Source organism: Tinamus guttatus, unplaced genomic scaffold (genome assembly GCF_059628265.1).
Source record: "Tinamus guttatus ecotype Peru unplaced genomic scaffold, ASM5962826v1 Tinamus_guttatus_pri_ptg000563l, whole genome shotgun sequence".
Lineage (NCBI taxonomy): Eukaryota > Metazoa > Chordata > Aves > Tinamiformes > Tinamidae > Tinamus > Tinamus guttatus.
The window spans coordinates 37922-57002 of record NW_028289097.1 but is presented as its reverse complement, the minus strand read 5'-3'; the positions used below and the strand labels follow the sequence as shown (position 1 = coordinate 57002).

Below are 19081 nucleotides of genomic sequence, written 5' to 3'. Positions count from 1 at the left end.
ACTTCTCAAGAGATTCTGCCTCACATTGTGCTTCTGGGAAAAGACTCGCAGACAGCTTCAGACTCACAGAGCCTGAAGACTCTGTGAAAGGAAACAGCAGCTGAAAATTCTGTGAGAGGAGAGAGATCTAAGATGCTGAGAGTACAGAGCACCTTCAGCATTTTTCCATCAGCTCTTGAGAAGCAGATGGACATTCCCTAGTTGAAGGGTAGAAAGGAAAATAGTTTTAAAGAGGAAGCCCCTTTTCGTGCTATCCTTGGACTTCTCTCCCCGTGTTTTTCATCCCGCTCGTGATGTTTAATGCCCGCGTGTGTAAAACACGGTGCTTGGCTGAACCTCCCGGCCCGGAGCGCCCGCTGCGCCGCCCGGGGCGGGGAGGGAGGCGGCGGCTCGGGAGGGAGCCCGGCCCCAAGGCCAGGCCCGGCCCCCGCCGCCCGCACCTGCCTCCCCGCGGCCGGGCCGGCCCCGCCGCCCGCCCCGCGCCGCGAGCTGCTGCCGGAGCCGGCGCCCGCCATGGGCCCGGGCCGCGAGGGGATGCGCTGCATCAAGATCCTGCTCTTCATCTTCAACCTGACCTTCTGGGTGAGCGCCGCGCGCGGGGCGGGCGGGCCCCGCGGGACGAGACCCTGCCCGCCGTGGGGCGAACCCTGCCCGCTGTGGGGACGAGCCCTGTCCACTGCGGGTATGAGCCCCTGCCCGCCGTGGGGACCAGCCCTACCCGTTTTGCGGGACAAGCCCTGCCCGTTATGCGGGACGAGCCCTGCCGGCCGTGCGGGTGCCTGGTGCCACCCCAGCAGCGCGGGGTCCCGCGGCGCTGCCCCGGCCCGAGGAGCTCTGCGGAGCCCGCGGAGGAGCGCGCCCCGATGGGCTGCCCAGGCTGGCACTGCAAGAGTGCCCTGCCGGTACTGCCCACATCCACTCTCTTTTATAGAGATGCATCTCTTAGGAGGACACACACTTGATATAAGACAGCACCAAGCAGAGTCCACCTCTTTCTTATAATCGTTTATAGCAGTGACTGCTTTAACTATAACTTCTCAAATGGCAGGAGGCCCTTTATCCCCAGCAGCATGTTGCAGTGGAGCATCGTTTCACACCATCAAGTTCCTGTCAAACAGTGAGCCACCAGCTCCTGCTTTTAGCAACTCGCCCTGAGAGGCGAAGTCCTTGCATACACTGAGGTGTGCTGAGCCCTGCTCTCGGGTGCCGCTGAAACAGCTCTAGCGGGTGCTGCTTGGGCAGGGGGTTTGGGCCAGATGATTTCCAGAGGTCACTTCAAACCCATTCTGTGATTCTATTTATTGCAACACCCTCTTGAGATCAGAGAATGTTATGCCCACTTATAACACCTTCTTAACAGTCACAGTGCCATAGCACTGTTTAATTCATTCTACCTTTCTTCGTTCTTTCACTTTTCCCCACACTGCCTGTTTCACATTAGAAACTGTGAACTTCTCAGTTTCGCATTAGAAGATAATCAGAAACGTGCTGTGAGGGAGGGGTTTAATGCCTTTTTTTCCCATCTGATTATCTGTTCTTTAAAAAAAAAAAAAGTTGTAACATATTCCTGTTCAGCCTCTTTGGAGCAGGCAGTTTTGGGACTTTGTCTCCTTTATGGTTTAAACGCGGTTAAAACAAATGCTTTCCCCTTTTGGTGACAGCACTGCAAGCTCCAAGCACACAGTGTTGCTGCTTGTTCGAGCTCTGTGAGCAGAGTGGTGTTGCTCAGCTGCAGCTGCAAGTCAGCGGGAGAAGGACAAAGCTTGGCGTTATGTTGCTTCACAGAAGTGACAATTGCTGTGTTTTGTTATCTCTAGTTACACTGACAAGGAAGAAACTCCTCAGTTGGATTCGAGCATTCATTTCAAACATGTCCAAGCTACTGGAGTCACACAGAAGTCTGGCTAATGTGCTCTGACAGTCCCAAGGCTGAGTCCCCGCTCGCAGAGCCGTGATCGGGCTCAGAGGGACTCGGCTTCTCTGAGCCACAGCTCAATTCGTTTCTCGGTTCTGGTGAGGAAAGCTGTGACCCTGAACTGCTCAGCTCCCTGCTTTCCTGCCTTCTTTGATTGTTGTACCTATGCTAGCTAAATCAAGTGCAGGGAAATGCAGAACAGACTCAAGAAAACAACAATGACAAAAAGCAGCAAGTTGCTAAGGATGTGGCAAGCAAGTATTTTGTGAACCTCATACCAGCTGGGCAGTGGCTGCAGAATTAGGCTCTGGGCCTCCAGCAGTGGAGCTGGAGAGCACGGTGCCTGAGCTGGAGAGCACGGTGCCTGCCGTGCACGGTGCTTAAACTGTCTGCCAGCACACACACACATGGCCTGGTAGCTTCATAGATGTGCCCAGCACATGACGGGCTTTAGATCATTGGCTACAGATGTTTCCCCTCATCTCCTTTTTGTTCTAGACTTGTTTGCATTTAAGGGAAGTCTTCCTTGCATTTGACAGCATCAGTCACTTCTTTGTCAGACATTTCTGTGACCTAAGGTACTCTACACTCTAATCCTCTTAAATCCTATTTCTGATAGTGATTCCCACAGTGATTTATAGAAAAAATATCCTGTCGTAATTAGTCAAACATGCCTAACTTCTCTAAGAGCAATACAGACCTCTCCCTTCTTTCTGGATAAGCCTCTAATCAGAACCTTTCTCACAATCCAACAGCAGCAGCAATTTTGAAATGGCCCAACTGTCACCTATAGTTTAGTATGGTGATGAGTTAAGATGTCCAGCTGGCGCCTCCGCATCACCCATCTCATGACTTGGAGCTGAAACAGTAATGCATTCAGGGGAGGAGGCACTGCTCAGCCCAAAAGCCGGCTATTTAGCCCTAGAATAACAATGGAGGTTGGAAAAAGTCAGTGGAATTACTTCTGTCCTAAAATTTTTGTGTGTCAAGCCAGTAGGGCTCAACTACTGGGCAGGCAGCACTTCATCGGACAGGGGTTTCACTAGAGAACATTGTCTTCAATCCAGGCTCTGTAATATGAATTCTGTTATTCAAATAAGAGTAAGAGGTCCCTGAATTTTCTGTTGGCACAGTCCTTAGCTGTCAGGCTTCAAGAATGTAAAGGTTCCAGTGAGCTTCTTTGATGCCCTCCAGCATCACAAAATGTGTATTTATTTTCCAGGCGGCAGGACTGGCTGTCATTGCCTTTGGTCTGTGGCTGCGGTTTGGTGGGGTTATGGCAGAGTTTGCTTCAGACAAAAGATCCCCGGAGTATTTCTTCATGGGTAAGTCACAGTGCCTGTGTTGGCAACAGCCACCAGACCTGCTTTCATTCCGGGGCCCACAACACACACCACACATTCGATTAAGTGAAGGCCGACAAATCCCAAGTTGAACAGCACAGAAGTGGGCATTGTAGCCCCGTGTGCCACAATTTCTCTTCTTGGCATCAGCTTCCTCAGACCTAGTGGAACTCTTCTCTCAGCCAGTCCTTACATAGGATTTCACAGGCGAATTGTTGTGATCCTGTTGGAATAGCAGTGGAGAGCAGTGTGAGACAGGGCTCAGCAATACACTCCTCCCGAGCTCCTGTGCAGCTGCTGGCCAGCAGGACAATGGTGGCAGTGTCACTGCTCAGTGCTTCCACTGCCAGCACCACAGTTAGACTTGTGCTCATCAGTTCTCCTTGTGTCTGCACACAGAGCCCCTCAGTGTGGGTTTGAGAATCAGAGCAAACCCTTCCATGGTTGAAAAGTAAAACTGCGCTGCTCAGTCATCCCAAGAACTGTTCAGCCAACCTAAGCAGGAATTGGCCAGCTCCCCTAGTCCAGAGAGCTGGGGGTGTTGGTCACATCTGATTTTAGGAATTTAAAATATTTTTCTTCCCCCTAGGAATTCTAGTTGGGTTTTCTGAAAATGCCACCTGTTACATGTCAGTTAGTATCTTTAAATAGCAACTATCTTCGACTGCCAGCAACTGCATCGCTCCATCCATTGGCAATCGCAACTTCTCCTTTACATTATAAGACTCAGGATTTTTCTGTTTTAATGTATCGCCCCTCAGGATGAACTCCGCAGATAAAATCCAATTTATACATTCATTTTTGCCATCTACATATGCCAAGTGTTAATGAATCCTGTCCTGCTTTGTCCATCAAGCTACCCTGACAGAGGAGCAGCTGGAGAGCTCCAGGCAAAGAGACAATCTTGGCTGCAAACATGAAAGGATTAAAGACATTACTGGAGGCACTGAGAGTTTGCTATAAATCAATTATGAGCCAGAGTGTCCTACAGTAGTCAACTACCCATCACAGGACTATTAGCTAGGCTGTGAAGTTACTTTAAATATCCCCTTTTTCTTTATGGAGACCTTGGCTCTTGGTACACCTCAGTTCTAAAGCACTTTTGTTACATGCAACAGGGTCAGAACATTTAGCAAACTGCACAATCCTGTGGGAAAAGACAGGTAGATTATTATGTCCAGCAAAGCTTCTGTGGGAACTTAGGAGGCAGAATAAAACCATTTGGGTAGAAATTTAGCAGGGACATCCAGGTTACTGTAAAATACCTTGTGGCATCTTTATTGATTCAGAGCGAGGATATGTGGTTTATCTGTTCTCTTTTCTCTGAGCTGCTGCTTTAGTTGTACGTTGGACCACAGCTTCATCTCCAGATCCAGTTTATGCCTGGTGAATTCCCTGTGCCATGTCTTGGAACTCTTCCCTGCTTCATGTTCTTATGTTTGACACGGAAGTTTCAACAAGACAGCGCGATGTTCTGGCCTTCACAATCATTGTTGACCATAAAGGAATAGATCCTGTGGTTCGAATAAGCCCATAGGTGTTTCACAGTTTTGCAAGGTAGATTGTAATGCTGGGTAAATAAGATTTTCTTGGGTCCTATGTATTTAGATCTCCGAAAGATTTAATCTGCTTCAGTCCTGAATAAGAATTACAAAAGCTATTCAGAGATGTTCATTCTAGGAAGCCTTGGGAAATGTTCTTGTAAATGGCCTGGTTATATGCCATGCCATTCAATTATTGTTGGGCTAGTTTTCACAGGTATTTATAGAGCTGTATGCTGTACTATGTTACCACCATCAGAGGAAGTGCTAAAGAATGGGACATAAATATGATGAAAGCTTTTTTGAATTTGCACTCTTGGCTAAACTCTACAGCAGATTTTGGCTCTCTCATAATAGGCAATGTGCTCTGAGTGGAGCATGCTTGTAAAAGAAAAACAAAACAAAACAAAAGCCTGCTCCCCTTCATTACTAATCACACTAAATGCTGCTGTGACTCCTGTGTGATGGGGCAGCCAGTGCTGTCAGAAATGTGAGGCTGTTCATGACCTCTGACTACAGCTGTGGTACAGGAGCTGTGACAAGTTCAGTGCCAATGTTTCTTTTTGCAGCAGACAAAGCTACACTTGACAGTCGTGCTCAAATTCTTTAACTCTGGAGAATCCAGGTCTGAGTCTCCCTTGACATTGTGCATTGGGCCCTTCTCAAGGAGCTTCTAGGAATCTTGTTTATTCAGCAGTGGGTGTTTTTTCTGTATCAGGCATTCTGGGTGACAGCCAGGATTTTGCATAGCAATTCTTAATATAGAATAAGTCTGCGATACACAAGCAACAGCTGCCCGGAGGGCTGAAAGAGAAAGCAGATCATCAGTATGACTTGGAGATACAAACACATGTTCATACATTTCAAAACAGTTCTATGGCTCTGTTTCACTGAACTCTGTAGCTGCTTTATGATAACTCATGCTCCTGTGACGAGATCAGCTCAAATGTAGTGTTTGGAGAAACCTTCAGCTACATTCAGAGTTTGCTTTGTAGGCAGAAGCACTGTGGCAGAAGCACTTTTCTTGATTTCAAAGAACAGCACATTCTGCTCTCATACTTGAATCGACCTGCCAGCTATATCCAACTGGTTTCTTTCCTGTGCTTCCTTCTTGTGCTTTTTCCCTTCTCTGGACCTGAAAATTTGTTCTAGTTAAAAATAATCGATAATTACATCCTTGCATTTTCCAGTAGCCAGAATAAGTGTCCCCAAACAGCCTTGTCCCTTACCAGCAGCACATCTGTCTGTCTGTCCCCTGGAATAGTTTTTACTACAATTTACCAACCAAGCCTGTTCATCTTTTCCAGCCACTGAAATGTCTTCCTGAGAACTCGCATGCAGCAGTGCCAAGGTCAAGCACGTCTGTGTCGTTAGCTTTCTGTTGCTTGTGGTTTTGTGTTCAGTGATCTGTACTCCTCACTGCAGTTAGTTTTAAAACTTTTAAGTGTGGAACAGGAACCCTTTGTCCCATACAGTCTCCCACTGCTCTACTGAGTGTATCAATGCTGGAGCTGAAGATGAGTTTCCAACAGCAGGCAAGGAGCAGCCTCCTAAAATTTTCTCCCTGTAGCCTCTCAGCTTTTGAAGATCCCGCTGTATTGGGAGATATAACAGTGTTTGTATATTGGAACATCTCTTTTTTTTTTTTTGGAACATCTCCTTTACTAGTCCTGATCTTAAATTTGAGAATACACGAAGGACACAGAGTATCTGCTGAATGAAAGTTCAGCATTTGTGAAGAACAAAATGAATGCAGGGACTTTTTAAGGAACAGTTCAAGATACTGCTTCTTCACTTTTTTTCATTTGATGGATGAGGATGAAATTCTGGTTTGGCTGCATGGAAAACACAGGGAAAAACTCTGTGAGTTCCTAATGTGAAGTGTTCCATCACTGCTGGTTACAGTAAACAATGAAATGTATGTACCCTGCAAGCCTCAGCCATGGAGAGTAACAAAAACTACTGAGTGTGAATGAATCAACCTAGGTGACTTTCTCCCAGCTGTCAGCACTGCAGCATTGTTTTTCCTGCACAGCCAGAGCTCACAGTGTTTCTCCTATGTTACGCTCTCTTTGCTCCAGTTCCCGGATTCAAGTTGTGGTCCAGGCATTTTTCAGGGACAGACCAATTGTGGGTAAAAGTTTCAGGATGGCTGTGACATTTTCCCTGAGACTCTGAGTCATCATTCTGGCTTTGAAAGGTGCACTTAGATGGTGGATGCCTTAGGATATGAAATCATGTCTGGACCTGAAAGATATTAGTATTTGTTTCTCCATAGTAATGGGTACCCACACAAGCAGGAATTTGCCAGCAGTTAAGTCCACATGAATTCTCTACAATTTTTCTCTTCCTGTGCCTGGTTCTGTTATAGGTCTGTTCATGTATCTTGGGTTCAAGCACTACACTCCCAGTCAGTAATATTTTCTCTCCAAGATCCATAGCCCCATAAATTCTATCAAATTTTAAAATAAGAGTTGTTGGCAGAGTAGCCTCTGTGCAGACATGCAATACCAGAAATACCATCAAGCAGTCCTGCCATCGTGTGTAGGACCTCGCAGAGACTTTTAGTTTGTACTTAAGAGTTAAGTAATGAAATAATCTGCCTTTCTTCTTCTGATCTTATGTGCAGATCCTTTCTTCTGCAGTTAAGGAAGGGAGGTATAGAAGAGACTGACAGTAATTTCCTTACTGGAGAAAAAAAAAAAAAAAAACTGCTGCACTGGTAACAGTAAATAACAAACACCAAAAAAACCACCAACGAACCAATCAACAAAACAAAACACTTCATCAGAAGCTGCTGATGTTGATCACAGTCCTCAGTTTCTGTGCTGGATCACATGACTTAGCAAGTAGCTCCTAAAAGCCAGTGTCCTGACTGAAAGAGTGTAAGGCAAGGCTTCCCCAAGTGAAAGTTCTAACAAAACAAGCTAATTAAACCAAGCAGAAAACTCTGTGCAGCTGTCTCTGCTTTTCCTTTGCAATATGCTGAGAATCAGGAGGCATTTAATTTTCTAATGAGTCACTTAAACATGATAATACGTTTCAAACTATCCCCTTTGCCTGGTAAATTGTCTTCACCTTCCTCCCACCTCACTCTCTTGCTTTGCAGCTACCTAAAAAGCAGCCCGTTGCACAGAGCAACGTCAGCCGAACTGACGGTTATGCCATTTCCTTCTTTGGCTTCTGTAACTCACCCTTGTCTTTAGGCAGCTGCAGATCACCCTAGTGCCCTGTCTGTCCTGTTATTTTCCCCTCCTACATGTGTTTCTCATCTTTTCCAACCACGCTTTTGCGCTACTTGTTTCTTGGTGCTCAACTGAGGGTTTCAGAGCCTAAGCTCTTCTAGGGAGGGGCACATTTGCCTCAAAGATTTTAATTCACACACAACCTCAGGAAAATCTCTTCAAATCATGTCTGGGTTCTAGGACTTGTCATCGCTGTCTCTGGGTCCCTGATGCCAGGAACAGGGCTGCTTGTTTTCTTGGTGGAGTATGAACAGCCAGCGGTTTGTTCAGTGTTGGTTACCCAGCCCAAAAAAGGAAGGAGCAGAACTATTTAAAATGGAAAAAGTGACTGTAACAGCCAGGTAAACATGCAACCAACGTCAAATAAAGCCAGACAGAGGGACACTGTGCCTAAGGACACACACTATCCAAGTGCCATGGGACAAACTATTGAGCTAGTTGCATTTCCTTTCAGATTAGTTTTGCATGGACTTGTCTGTTACCTTAACATATCTTTCTAATCACTCTAAAGAATAAAGAGCAGATGTCTTGAAAGATTCATTCATCTTTTTTTTCTAAAATGGGGATAAAAAAGAAAGCGCCTTTTCATCGCTTAGGTATTTGGGGGTGAGAATGCCTTGCTCTGTGGGACTTGCATGCAGGTGCATTAAGTGTCCCCTGAGTTGCAGGCAGCTGCATGCATGGCAGGTCTCTGCCATCGGGTCCCACATTTGCCTTCTTTAATGTCATAGTAATGTAACTGTTCTCAGTATTGTGTCTTCACATGGTGTCTGTTTTTTATTTCGGATGTGTGGTACAGAACATGATGGCAAAGAACTATAGAAACTACTAAGTTGTAAAACCTCCTTTCTTCTTGATTATCAGATACAAGAACACAGACAAGAAGATATAAGAGGAAAAATTTCGAACAGACCACACAAAATTCACTCCTTTCTACGTAGTACTCTTCTATTTTTGTTGCACAACAGGCTGCAGTAGACAGTCTTCTCAAAATTTTCCAGATAAAAAAAGCTCTGTACCTTGACCTGACTTGCACCCTTCTCTTCTCTGTGCTGAGCTTTGTGCAGAGCTTCTGGCTAACACATGTGTTCCACTTTGTGAGTAAGCGTCGTTATTGTTTCTTTCTGCTGTGCAGTGGATGCCAAATTGGAGACCATGGCAGGGCTTTGTATTTTACAGTGGAAGCAGTTAGGAACAGGAGATGATTAAGGCTTTGCTTTCCATCCTGTTTTTTTTTTCTTCTTTCCCCCCTCTTTTTTTTTAAAGGAACAGGATCTAGTGAAGCTTAGTTACTTTTGACATATGATACTATCCCATAGCAATGAATGAGATTAACATCATCCAACTTGTGGACCTCTCTAATTCTTTGCTCATTTTAACTGCTATGATTTGATTGCCACTGGTGGACAGTGTTTCTAGGTAAAACTGTGCCATAAAAACTACCATCCTCATCCTTTTCTTCTTTCCTTTTAGAGAATCTCACTTTTCATTTTAAGTCTATTCCTATTACAGAATTTCAGGTGAAACTTCCTCATGCTTCTTACAGTTGGTGTATTTCTCTATTGCTACTTACATCCTCATAGAAAAAGGAATTCTAGCTTCTGTCTTAGATACTGAAACATACAGGATGTTTCTGAATCTGTTCTTCAGATATCCTTCCAGTAAAGCATGTTCCAGCTGAGCATACCTGGATCTTGGGACTAGGAATCTTCAGTGCAAACTGAGAAGTCAACTGCTCCTTTTAATTTTTTTTTTCAAGCAACTCTTGAAGTGTCTCCTTCCTGTGTGAAAGGTTATGTGTGTGTGTACATATAGTAGTTATTTATAAACACCATTAGCTTTGTGGATTTTTTTAAGCGTCCTCAGTATTTTCCAGCTAGAAATAGCTCTGTGAGAGTATCAGGCACTACTAGTCCTAGGCTGAGAAGGGACAGACTCTGGAATGAACTCTCCTGAATAGATGGAAGGAGGTGCTTTTAAACTTTTGGCTAGCAAACTACGAGTCTAGGATACACAGCAAGTTCTGCTTTGTTTAGTGAGTGGTGTGAAAAGATCTTCCTGTAACACGCCTTAAAAGGGAAGTTCTGATTGAAGTAGAGGTTTAGCTATGAGTCATGCAAGTGAAATGCCAGCTCTGTCTCTCAGACAAGTAAATTCAAATTCCTGAAAGTGGGCTTACCCCTGAGCCTCAAAGAACTTTGTCTTCTCTGGCTAGAAGCAATAAAAAGGAATGGGAAATTTCTTTCAGAAAAAAATCTTTTTAACAGAAGAGTCTCTTTCTCTCATGTTGCATAATAAGTAATTACAGGGATGGAGTAGGAAGCAACTGGTGATACCCAGTGGCTGCACAGTGACTACACAATAAATGGCCAGGAAGAAACTTGATTTCTTCAAGCAAGCGGCAGCTGTGAGGAAGTCCACAGTCATGATGATAAGCTCTGGGCAAGTTAATATAATTTTCTGTGCATATATGTAGCTAGATCCTCTATACTTGCATATTTATAATTTGCTTGTTTTTTCATTTTCTTAGCAATCATTGAAAACTGTCATTTGTAGGGTTTTCTAGATTGGACATGACCTGTTAGCAGTTCTGTTAACTCTAAATCTTTGGGTCAGAATAAAAAATAATATTTTAAACAAAGTATTTGAAAATACTGAATGTTCTCATGAGAAATTTGTGTGGTCAAATCTGAGAGTGGGACTTGCTGTGCATGCTAGTGTGCACAGTCTGTAGTGCCACTGTCCCCTCATGGCTTGGGAGGGAAATGCAGGGAATTTTTCTAGCAGTAGAAAGGCTTGGCAAGACTCTGTCCTTGGAATTGCCCACAAAAGACAAAGAGCAAAATTAAAATACACTGCACAGAACCTGTGATACTTTGGCTGGCACTGCACCCAGAGACAGTGCACAAACAGTTCTTGTGGTCTGGTGGAAGCTGATGCCACATGCAAAGATGTGTATTGCATAAGAATAGATGAAGCAGTATACATTTACAAGTTAGGAAAGAAGAATTTCATGCTCTAGTTTCCTTTTGTCCTGGAAAGAGATGATACTAAGGTAATGCTGGACTTGTGTATTTGCAGCAGCATTAGGGTGCCAGACATGAGTGTTATTTCCCTTATCCCTACAGTCTCTGTTCTGCCTAGTTCGGAACAAAACTAGGGTTGCAGGTGTGCAGGGGCATACTGCTAACTTCCATGTTCTGTATTTGTTTCAGGCCTGGTCTTTGCTGGCAGTCTTATACCCAGATATCTTCATTATACTCTTAATGCATTTAATCTGATGATTTTTGGACTTTTATTTCATGAAATTTCTCTACACTCACACAACCCATTTGGCCAGAAGCCTCAAATCCTTTCAGCAACACAGTCCCAGGAAGAAGTTGGCTAAGATTTGTTTGGTACTGCTGCCATGTAGCTTACTAAACTGTCCCTGTACAGCATTACAGCACATTTTCATCTCTGGTTTCAAAATATAAATAAGTCCTCTAACAGCAGTGTTCGATTTTCTTGCCTTATATGCCTCACTGAGGAGTTAGAGTAGTTTTGAATGGTTTGGAGTATGTGCTTCCTGGACTGAGTTGCTCTTGGGACAAGAAACTTGAGAGGTGGAAGTCTTCTCATTTGTCTTCATGAGGTTTCCCAAGAATTCTGAAGAAATCACTGGCTGCTATTTTGGCGAGAGCCACATTTCTGTGTATCGCAATAGTCTTCCGTAGAGGTAGACTCAGTTGTTGTTTTGGATGCAAATGTGTGGATTTGACAAGATAAAGAGCAGACATTGGGAAGAGAAATCTGCTTAAATTCCTGTCTGAATCTGATTTTCCATAGGACTCTATGTATTGGTGGGAGCAGGGGCTCTGATGACCACAGTTGGATTATTTGGATGCTGCGGAGCATCGCGGGAATCTCAATGTTTACTTGGAGCAGTAAGTAAAAGGTTTTAAGGGCCTTATCTGTGCCAGAAGATCATGCATAAACATATATTTTGTGTTATTAGTGGAAAGATCTTTGCTGCCAATGATCTGAAAAGTCTCATGACCTTTTAATGGCTAATTTAACATCTGAAACTACCATGAAAGTCACTTCTTTTTCAACTCTGTTTCCGTATTACAAGAATTCCAACTTGGCTTTCTTCTCATTGATCCTGCTTACCAGTTTTCTCTATCAGTTACTGAGTCTGCTGTTTAGGCCTGGACAAGGATGAGAGATTGACTGGCAGTCCACATAAAGCACACTGTGCAAAGTAAATTAACGTAAGGTTCTCTTCTCCCTCTGCAGTTTTTTGCTTGCTTATTGGTGATATTTGCTGCTGAGATCACTGCTGGAGTATTTACCTTTATAGGCAAGAAAGGGGTGAGTAACAGTCTACTTCTATTGTAAGTACTGGTTTCCTATGACCAACTGCTCTACAGTCTGGGCCATGCACTGAAAAGCTTCCCAGAGACTTTTCCCAGGAAGATCCTCTGACATTCTTATCTCTAGTCAACAAAAAGCTTGTGTTCTCACAAGTCCCATTTCAAAATGAGATGCAGTTTTCACTCCCCATTTTAAAGGAAATCTACAGGTGCATTAAGCGTTATGTCCAAGAGAAACATCAAGCAGAACTATATAAGGGGGCATAATTTGGGAATAGTGCAAATAGATCCAAGCAGTGAACTTCAATTAATGAGTATTTGACCAAACTGCGGAATACAGCATCTGTAGATTCTGCCTCATGTGGAGTCCCTCTGAATGCCATTGGGCCTCCAAAGCTCCCATATTTCCTATCATGTCTGCCTGAGTTTATACCAGAAATAATTTTCTGCACTGAAGGTTGATGACAAACTGGAAGTTTGCACTGGATTTCAGGTAAGACTTGTTTGCCTCTCACTTGAAAAGTCTGATTTCCACAGGTAATACAGGAAGCCCAGAAATTATATGAAGACATTTATGACGACTATATGAAAAATCCAGAAAAAGTCAATGGGACTATTTATCGCTACCACTCAGCTGTGAGTAGTCCTCCTGAGTTTAAATATCTTAAATATTTGCTGCTTCATAGTACCTTTTAAAATTCAGAATGCCACCCACTGAGATATAAAAGAATAGAATACAGAGGTGCTTAAACTGAAGCCAGAGTCTCATAACTGTGTTTCCTGATAGCTATGACTGGGTTTCCAATCTCAAGTGATCTCTGCCTTTGAAAGTGAAAATGGCCAGGCATTTGAATTTGAGCTAATGCTTCTAGTCTTTGTACAAAAGATGTGACTACTAAGGGTCTTTTGGCTTTTGAAGTCCAAGAATAAACACTCAAATACAGAGAGAAGTAGAAACATCAGAATCCATCTCTGCCTTTGTCAGAGAAAAAACTGTGTCCAGTGTCCCAGACCCTACAATGTTACCAATAATATTAATGGCAAATCCTATCACTAATGGCACAACACAGAGAAAGAACAAAAAGCACATAATAATGTGACTCAGCTGGGGCCACCCAGAAAGTTGATGTCTAACCCAGTTTAGGACCTGGGTAACTTCCTGAATCTCACTTGAGTTCCCTCTCTATCAACATTGCCTCCCACACAGATCAAGCCCCCCAAGTCCTTTGTTGCTCTTTACAGCATTCCCACATTCTTTATAACAAATATTTCACAACCTCGGACACTTCTGTCCTTCTCCCATGGCTGTTACTTCTGACCCCAAAAGGAATTCCAAGCATTTTGTAGGAGATACACAAACAGGAAAACAAACCTCTAAAATGCTCTGATTTATCACCATCTCCAAACCTGCAAACCCAGCATTCTGTCCAAAAGCATACTCTGCTGCTCATCTCACATATCGCCCATTCCACGGCGTGTGTTTTTTGAACTTTCTTTCTCTGTTTAAGAACCTCTATTTCCTTGAAAGCCAGGAATCTGTACTTCCAAGTGCTTCATTGAGATATTATGATCAAAATCTCTTCTGGAAGATTTTGTCAATACATATTTGTTCATTGTGGCTTGTGACACTTGAAACTGATTTCTGAGACTTTTGTTCTGTGATTGGAACTGTGCCAAAGGCAGGACTGATACAGAGGATAAGTTTCAACTTGATCTACATTGTTTCCTTTTCTCAGTTATTTACTGTTGACAACTAACTCACTTTCAGTATGCAACAAGTCTATGGTTTCTCCCTTCTTCTGACTCTTTTCCCCCTCGCTTTCTCTTATATAGCTGCAATGCTGTGGTAAGGGTAGTACGGAACAACAAATGGGATTACCCTGTCCCGAAAACATCCAGATGCCAAAGGCAAGTGACCTCTGTTCCATTTTTTTCTAATGACTTTCCTATAGACATGTCATATTTTGAAAAACAATAAAACAATTCCCCTGGTGACAGGGAACAAGATACCGTAGATGGTGGCATCAGGATGACATGAGTTTTCTGGTCCTGCAAATTCTGTACCTTGCAAATTCCAGCACGGAAATTCCAAACGGAGTACGGTGAAGGTAAAAGGCAATTTGGAGGTCGTATTAAGCATGTCCAGCCTTCATTTCTCAAGCCTGCTTGCAGCCTCCTGTGGTAGGAGTGACAGTACTACATTATCTGAAAAACAAAATGGGACGGATAAAAGTCCTAAAGGAAATGCCCCATGGAAACTGAAATTTGGCAAATGCCCGTCTTAGTCATGCTTAGGGACTCCTAACTGGAAGCTTTGTTGTTGTTGAAAAGGGTACAGTTGTTTTGATCTTTTTGGAATCTGCTTGTAGGCTCAACATTAACCTGAAGGGCAAAACTTCTTGATTTAACATAGCCTGACAGAGAAGGGGTTTTAAATTTAGGGCAAACTGATTGTAAGATGACTTAAGCATGTCAGCCTGTACAGACAAGGGGTAAACAAGAAAACATGAAAGTAGAAAAGAGAATATACCATGAAAATTGTCCAACAAAACACAAGGCATAGAAACAAGAATTAGGATAGTGATTCCAACAGCCTTTTTATATTCATCTGTTGCTTAGTGAGAAGAGTTGACAGAATAGGTTGCTGCATATTTTTCCAGGAATAAAAATATTTTAATTTTGTTTTTAATAGAACTGCCTTGTTGAAATCCAGAATGTAATTGATGCTTATCTGCGTTTAGTTGGAATTGCTGGAATTGCAATTGCTGGCATCACAGTGAGTATAACCATGCTCTCTTTATCTAAATTTGAGCACAGAAACCTCTCCTTTATTTAAAGCTTTGTGGCAAATGTTTTGCAGCAGCTGATGAGATTCCTCAAAACTAAAGTTATTTTTTACCACTTTCAGTGTGTCCTCTCTCTGAGAATTGCTTATAACTGTGCAAACAAATCTGAGTGAATTCCAGTTTTACTGTTTCGTTTTGTGCCCCTAGATTCACTCCAGAATATCTACTGGTAATCTCATTTTGTTGTTGTTGTAATAGTAGGAAAGATGTGTGTACCTGGACTGAACTGAAAAGCAAAAAGCCACAGTAGCATCTTACCTATTCCAAAACAACTACTGTCTCTTTGAGATATCCATTCCTTAGGTTTCATAATTCCCTCTCCAATTATCAGTTTTGTATGGATCTTGCTAAAGGAATGGAATATAAACTGCATAGTGTTAGAACAATATTTCTCACATAGATTTGCAGCACCTGGTTAAAGGTAGTTCATTTATCTAGTGATATCACCAAAGCACTTATCTTTCCTTATCTACAAATTCATATTGCCGTTTCCCCAAGATCTGCTCCTTAGTGTTGAAGCTGTGACCAATAGATGTCACCCTGCTGCAAGGATATGGCAGGAGTGGGAAGTCTGTATCAAATGCAGTATTTAAGAGAGAGCCTTTTCCAAAGAGTTTGCCATGACTTCATTCAGATTCAGAAATCAGCAAGCGCATGGAGACCCTGAAGATTCAGAAATCAGGAAGAGCATGGAGTCCCTGAAGAACTGTAAAGTAATGAACCTCTAGCTGACCTGAGGAGCAGCAGGTTCATGGAGTGGGGTGGACACTTCAAAGTAGATGAAGGGTTTATGTATGGAGTGGGTAAAAAGGATTTAAATAAGCCTAGGTCACTTCAGGTGTGATTTGTATAATGTGATTCTGTACTCAAAAATACAAAGGAACACAAGTGAAACAAATTTCTGATAGTCTGGTCACTCCTCAAGGATACACTAGAAATATGGGCATCTGATCTATGCCTTCCCATCTTAGAGTAAAAGTTATGAAATTTTACCCTCTTTAACAGCAGAAACATGTCGCTGTATTTTTCTGTGAGTTTCTAACAAATGGAATATGGCTGGTCGGCTATCTCTTCTTTTTTAAGTGGGTATGTGGGGAGGGAGTGAGACTCATTAGCTTAACTGCATGTTAGTATTGACCATCTCCCATCAGCAGCAGTGAGGCCTCTAGAAGTAGCTGCTAACTCTGCTTTGGAGAATAAACCTGTGGCAAAAAGCATTTTTTGGAGACTCTGGCAACAGCCACTGTTCTGTTTTTAGCATTAGTTAATCATTTTTTAACATCCAGTTAACTGTTCCCTAACATGAATACAGTTTGGTATTTAATGTATGACCTTGCATAGTAACTGTTAAAAGCTTAGGCTTCTCTGCAGTACTGCAGTGCTCAACACCAGTTCCACAGACTTGATTCCTCTGGAATGATTCTCTGCTCTTATTCAGAAGTGTTTATGCTGCTCCAGGTATAACCATTCTGGAATTCAGAACTTTTTGGTGCAGTACTCGGTGTAATGCCCACAGTCACAATTATTCTTGGCAATACAACTCATGTTAAGAATATTAATGTCTGGGAGCTGTTCCACTGGCCACGACATTTAGAATTTAGAACAAGTAAACCAGTGTAGGCAGATAAAATTTTGACTTTGAGTATCAGTGAAGCCTGTTTCATGTTAATTGTCAGATGTCTCGAGTCTTATAGACAGAAGCAGTTGCCTGCTATCCAGCAATGAGAGCCTTCAGATTGTTCTGATACAGAGACTGTTTTATAACTCTTTTGTAAGTGGATTCCTAAATTGCATTCCTTCTCTTCTAGATCTTTGGCATGATATTCAGCATGGTTCTCTGCTGTGCGATCCGTAATACAAGAGACATGATCTAAAATTCTCGCTGCACAACTATGTCCCAGGAGTCCCACACTAAACTTTACAAGAAGCGCTCTTCCTACCCAACTTAATAATTGTAATACATTTTATTTAGTGTTTTAACATACTGAAAAGAAAATATCGCATTAGGTGAGCCAAAAAATGCATTAGTTATAAGAAAACTGAAATGAACCAAAAAAAAAGTGGGGGGTGTTTAAATGTCCTTTTTAATGAAAAAAACGGCATCTAAAACTAATTTGATTATTAATGTTTGTATATGTGCAATTAGGGGTTTACACATCTCTAGACACTGTGTAAACACATATATATCTCTCCTTATAGATACATATGCACATAGCAGTTATCTGTCTATTCAATACCTATTTAGGTAAATACGTGCATATGAAATACATGGTGTGTGCACATGTATGTAGGAATATTCTTCCCAGGCCTCACTATGCAACAGTGTGCACACATCCCTAAGCTTACACAGCTTGAAACTCTTTCATATAGAACCCTTTTGCCAAAAATTAGTATAGAACAAATGCCTTTTTAAAAAAATAAAACCCATGATCCATCTTGTAAGTATTTTTACCAAAGCCCAGAGGGAAAACAAAAAAACCTTTAAGGGCCTGCTCCTGCAATCCTGTATTCATGTACATAGTCCTGTTGACTTCAATGTCATGCACAGCCTAGATTTTTTTTTTCTTTTTTTTTTTTTTCTTTTTTTTGACTGTAACCTTTATGCAGATGCAGAAATCTCTGGGGGAGAAAAAAATGCCCAAAGGTCTCCAGCCTAAATGAAGAGGAGGGAAGAGGAGAAATACTGCCAAGATGCTCAGTCATTTATGAGCTATCACTGTGCAAAATGTGTTTAAGCTTCTCAAGCTAACCTGAGAGAATAAGTGAGTTAAAGGGGCCAATAATTTTTTTTTTCAGATATGCCTTTATGCTGCAAGACTCTCTATATGGTAAATATGCTAGTGCAGGAGTGGGTTTGTATCCAGAAAAGCAGCAGCTTTGTCAGATAACCCGTGGAATCTGACTAACTGATCCAAGGCAGCCAGCTAAAGAGTGAAAATAGAGGGTTAATATCCTCTGTTTCTGCTTCTATGACTATCACAGCTTCCACGGGGCTCTTACCTCAGCCTCTCACCCTTTATTGTAGACGTAAAGGCAGAAAAGGTACGTAGGGCATTTTTACAGAGCCATAAAGTAAAATTTTGTACTGGCAGTTATGTATTGTATGAGGGATAAAAAAATACACTGTACTCTTGAAATACCTCAGGGCTTGTGTTTACATAGTTTGTTTTTTTTTAATATTTTTATTTTTCTAATTTTCATATTTATTCATATGAAAATGTCTTTTTAAAATAGCCTAAAAATATTCTCCCCAGGCGGAGAAAGTTAAGTACATTAAGGGCTCAAAATCTCTTTCGTTTTTGGCTTTTTCCAGATAATTCACCTTTTTAGGGAATTCATTTTTCCCAAGTAGATGTTTTCACAAAGAAAGGCCATGCTAGTAATGTCCACATAGCAGCTATGTCTCTCTCATTATTACTAAAACAGATTTCTGAAGCAGTTGTGATTAGATTCTCTTATGTTCCATATTAAAACAATGGGCATGCTGTGGAAGAGTTTAACTAAATTATATATCTCAGTGAAATGGTTCATGACTTCTAACAGGACTGTGCATTTAAAAGTCATGGAATCTTCCAAGAAGGAAATGAGACTTCAGAAAATGTATCCATTCCAGTGCACACTGTTTGTATGGAATATATATCCCTTAAATTGTTCCTCTTTCCCCTTCCCAAAGAAACTCAAACTGCTATCGCTTTTCTATTACTTGAGCATTGGAAAGTGTGCTGCTGTTTCATATTTCCTATTTAATTGACACTTCTTGCTTTCTTTTACATGGCTGTCCTTTCTCTTTGCAAATTGTTCAACCACAAACTTTGACTATCCAGTAATAACAGTGA

The 19081-nt window shown here is 42.2% G+C and overlaps 1 protein-coding gene across 1 annotated transcript; it reads left to right on the top strand.

Annotated features, from left to right (window-relative positions):
- Positions 1 to 460: 460 nt before the first annotated feature.
- On the top strand, positions 461 to 17217 carry LOC104581247 (tetraspanin-2). The gene is made up of 8 exons (XM_088534444.1): positions 461 to 582; positions 3138 to 3240; positions 11873 to 11970; positions 12323 to 12397; positions 12937 to 13035; positions 14233 to 14307; positions 15092 to 15175; positions 17054 to 17217. The coding sequence occupies exons 1-8, from the start codon at positions 514 to 516 to the stop codon at positions 17117 to 17119; spliced, it is 669 nt and encodes a 222-aa protein (XP_088390570.1). The 5' UTR covers positions 461 to 513; the 3' UTR covers positions 17120 to 17217.
- Positions 17218 to 19081: the final 1864 nt, after the last annotated feature.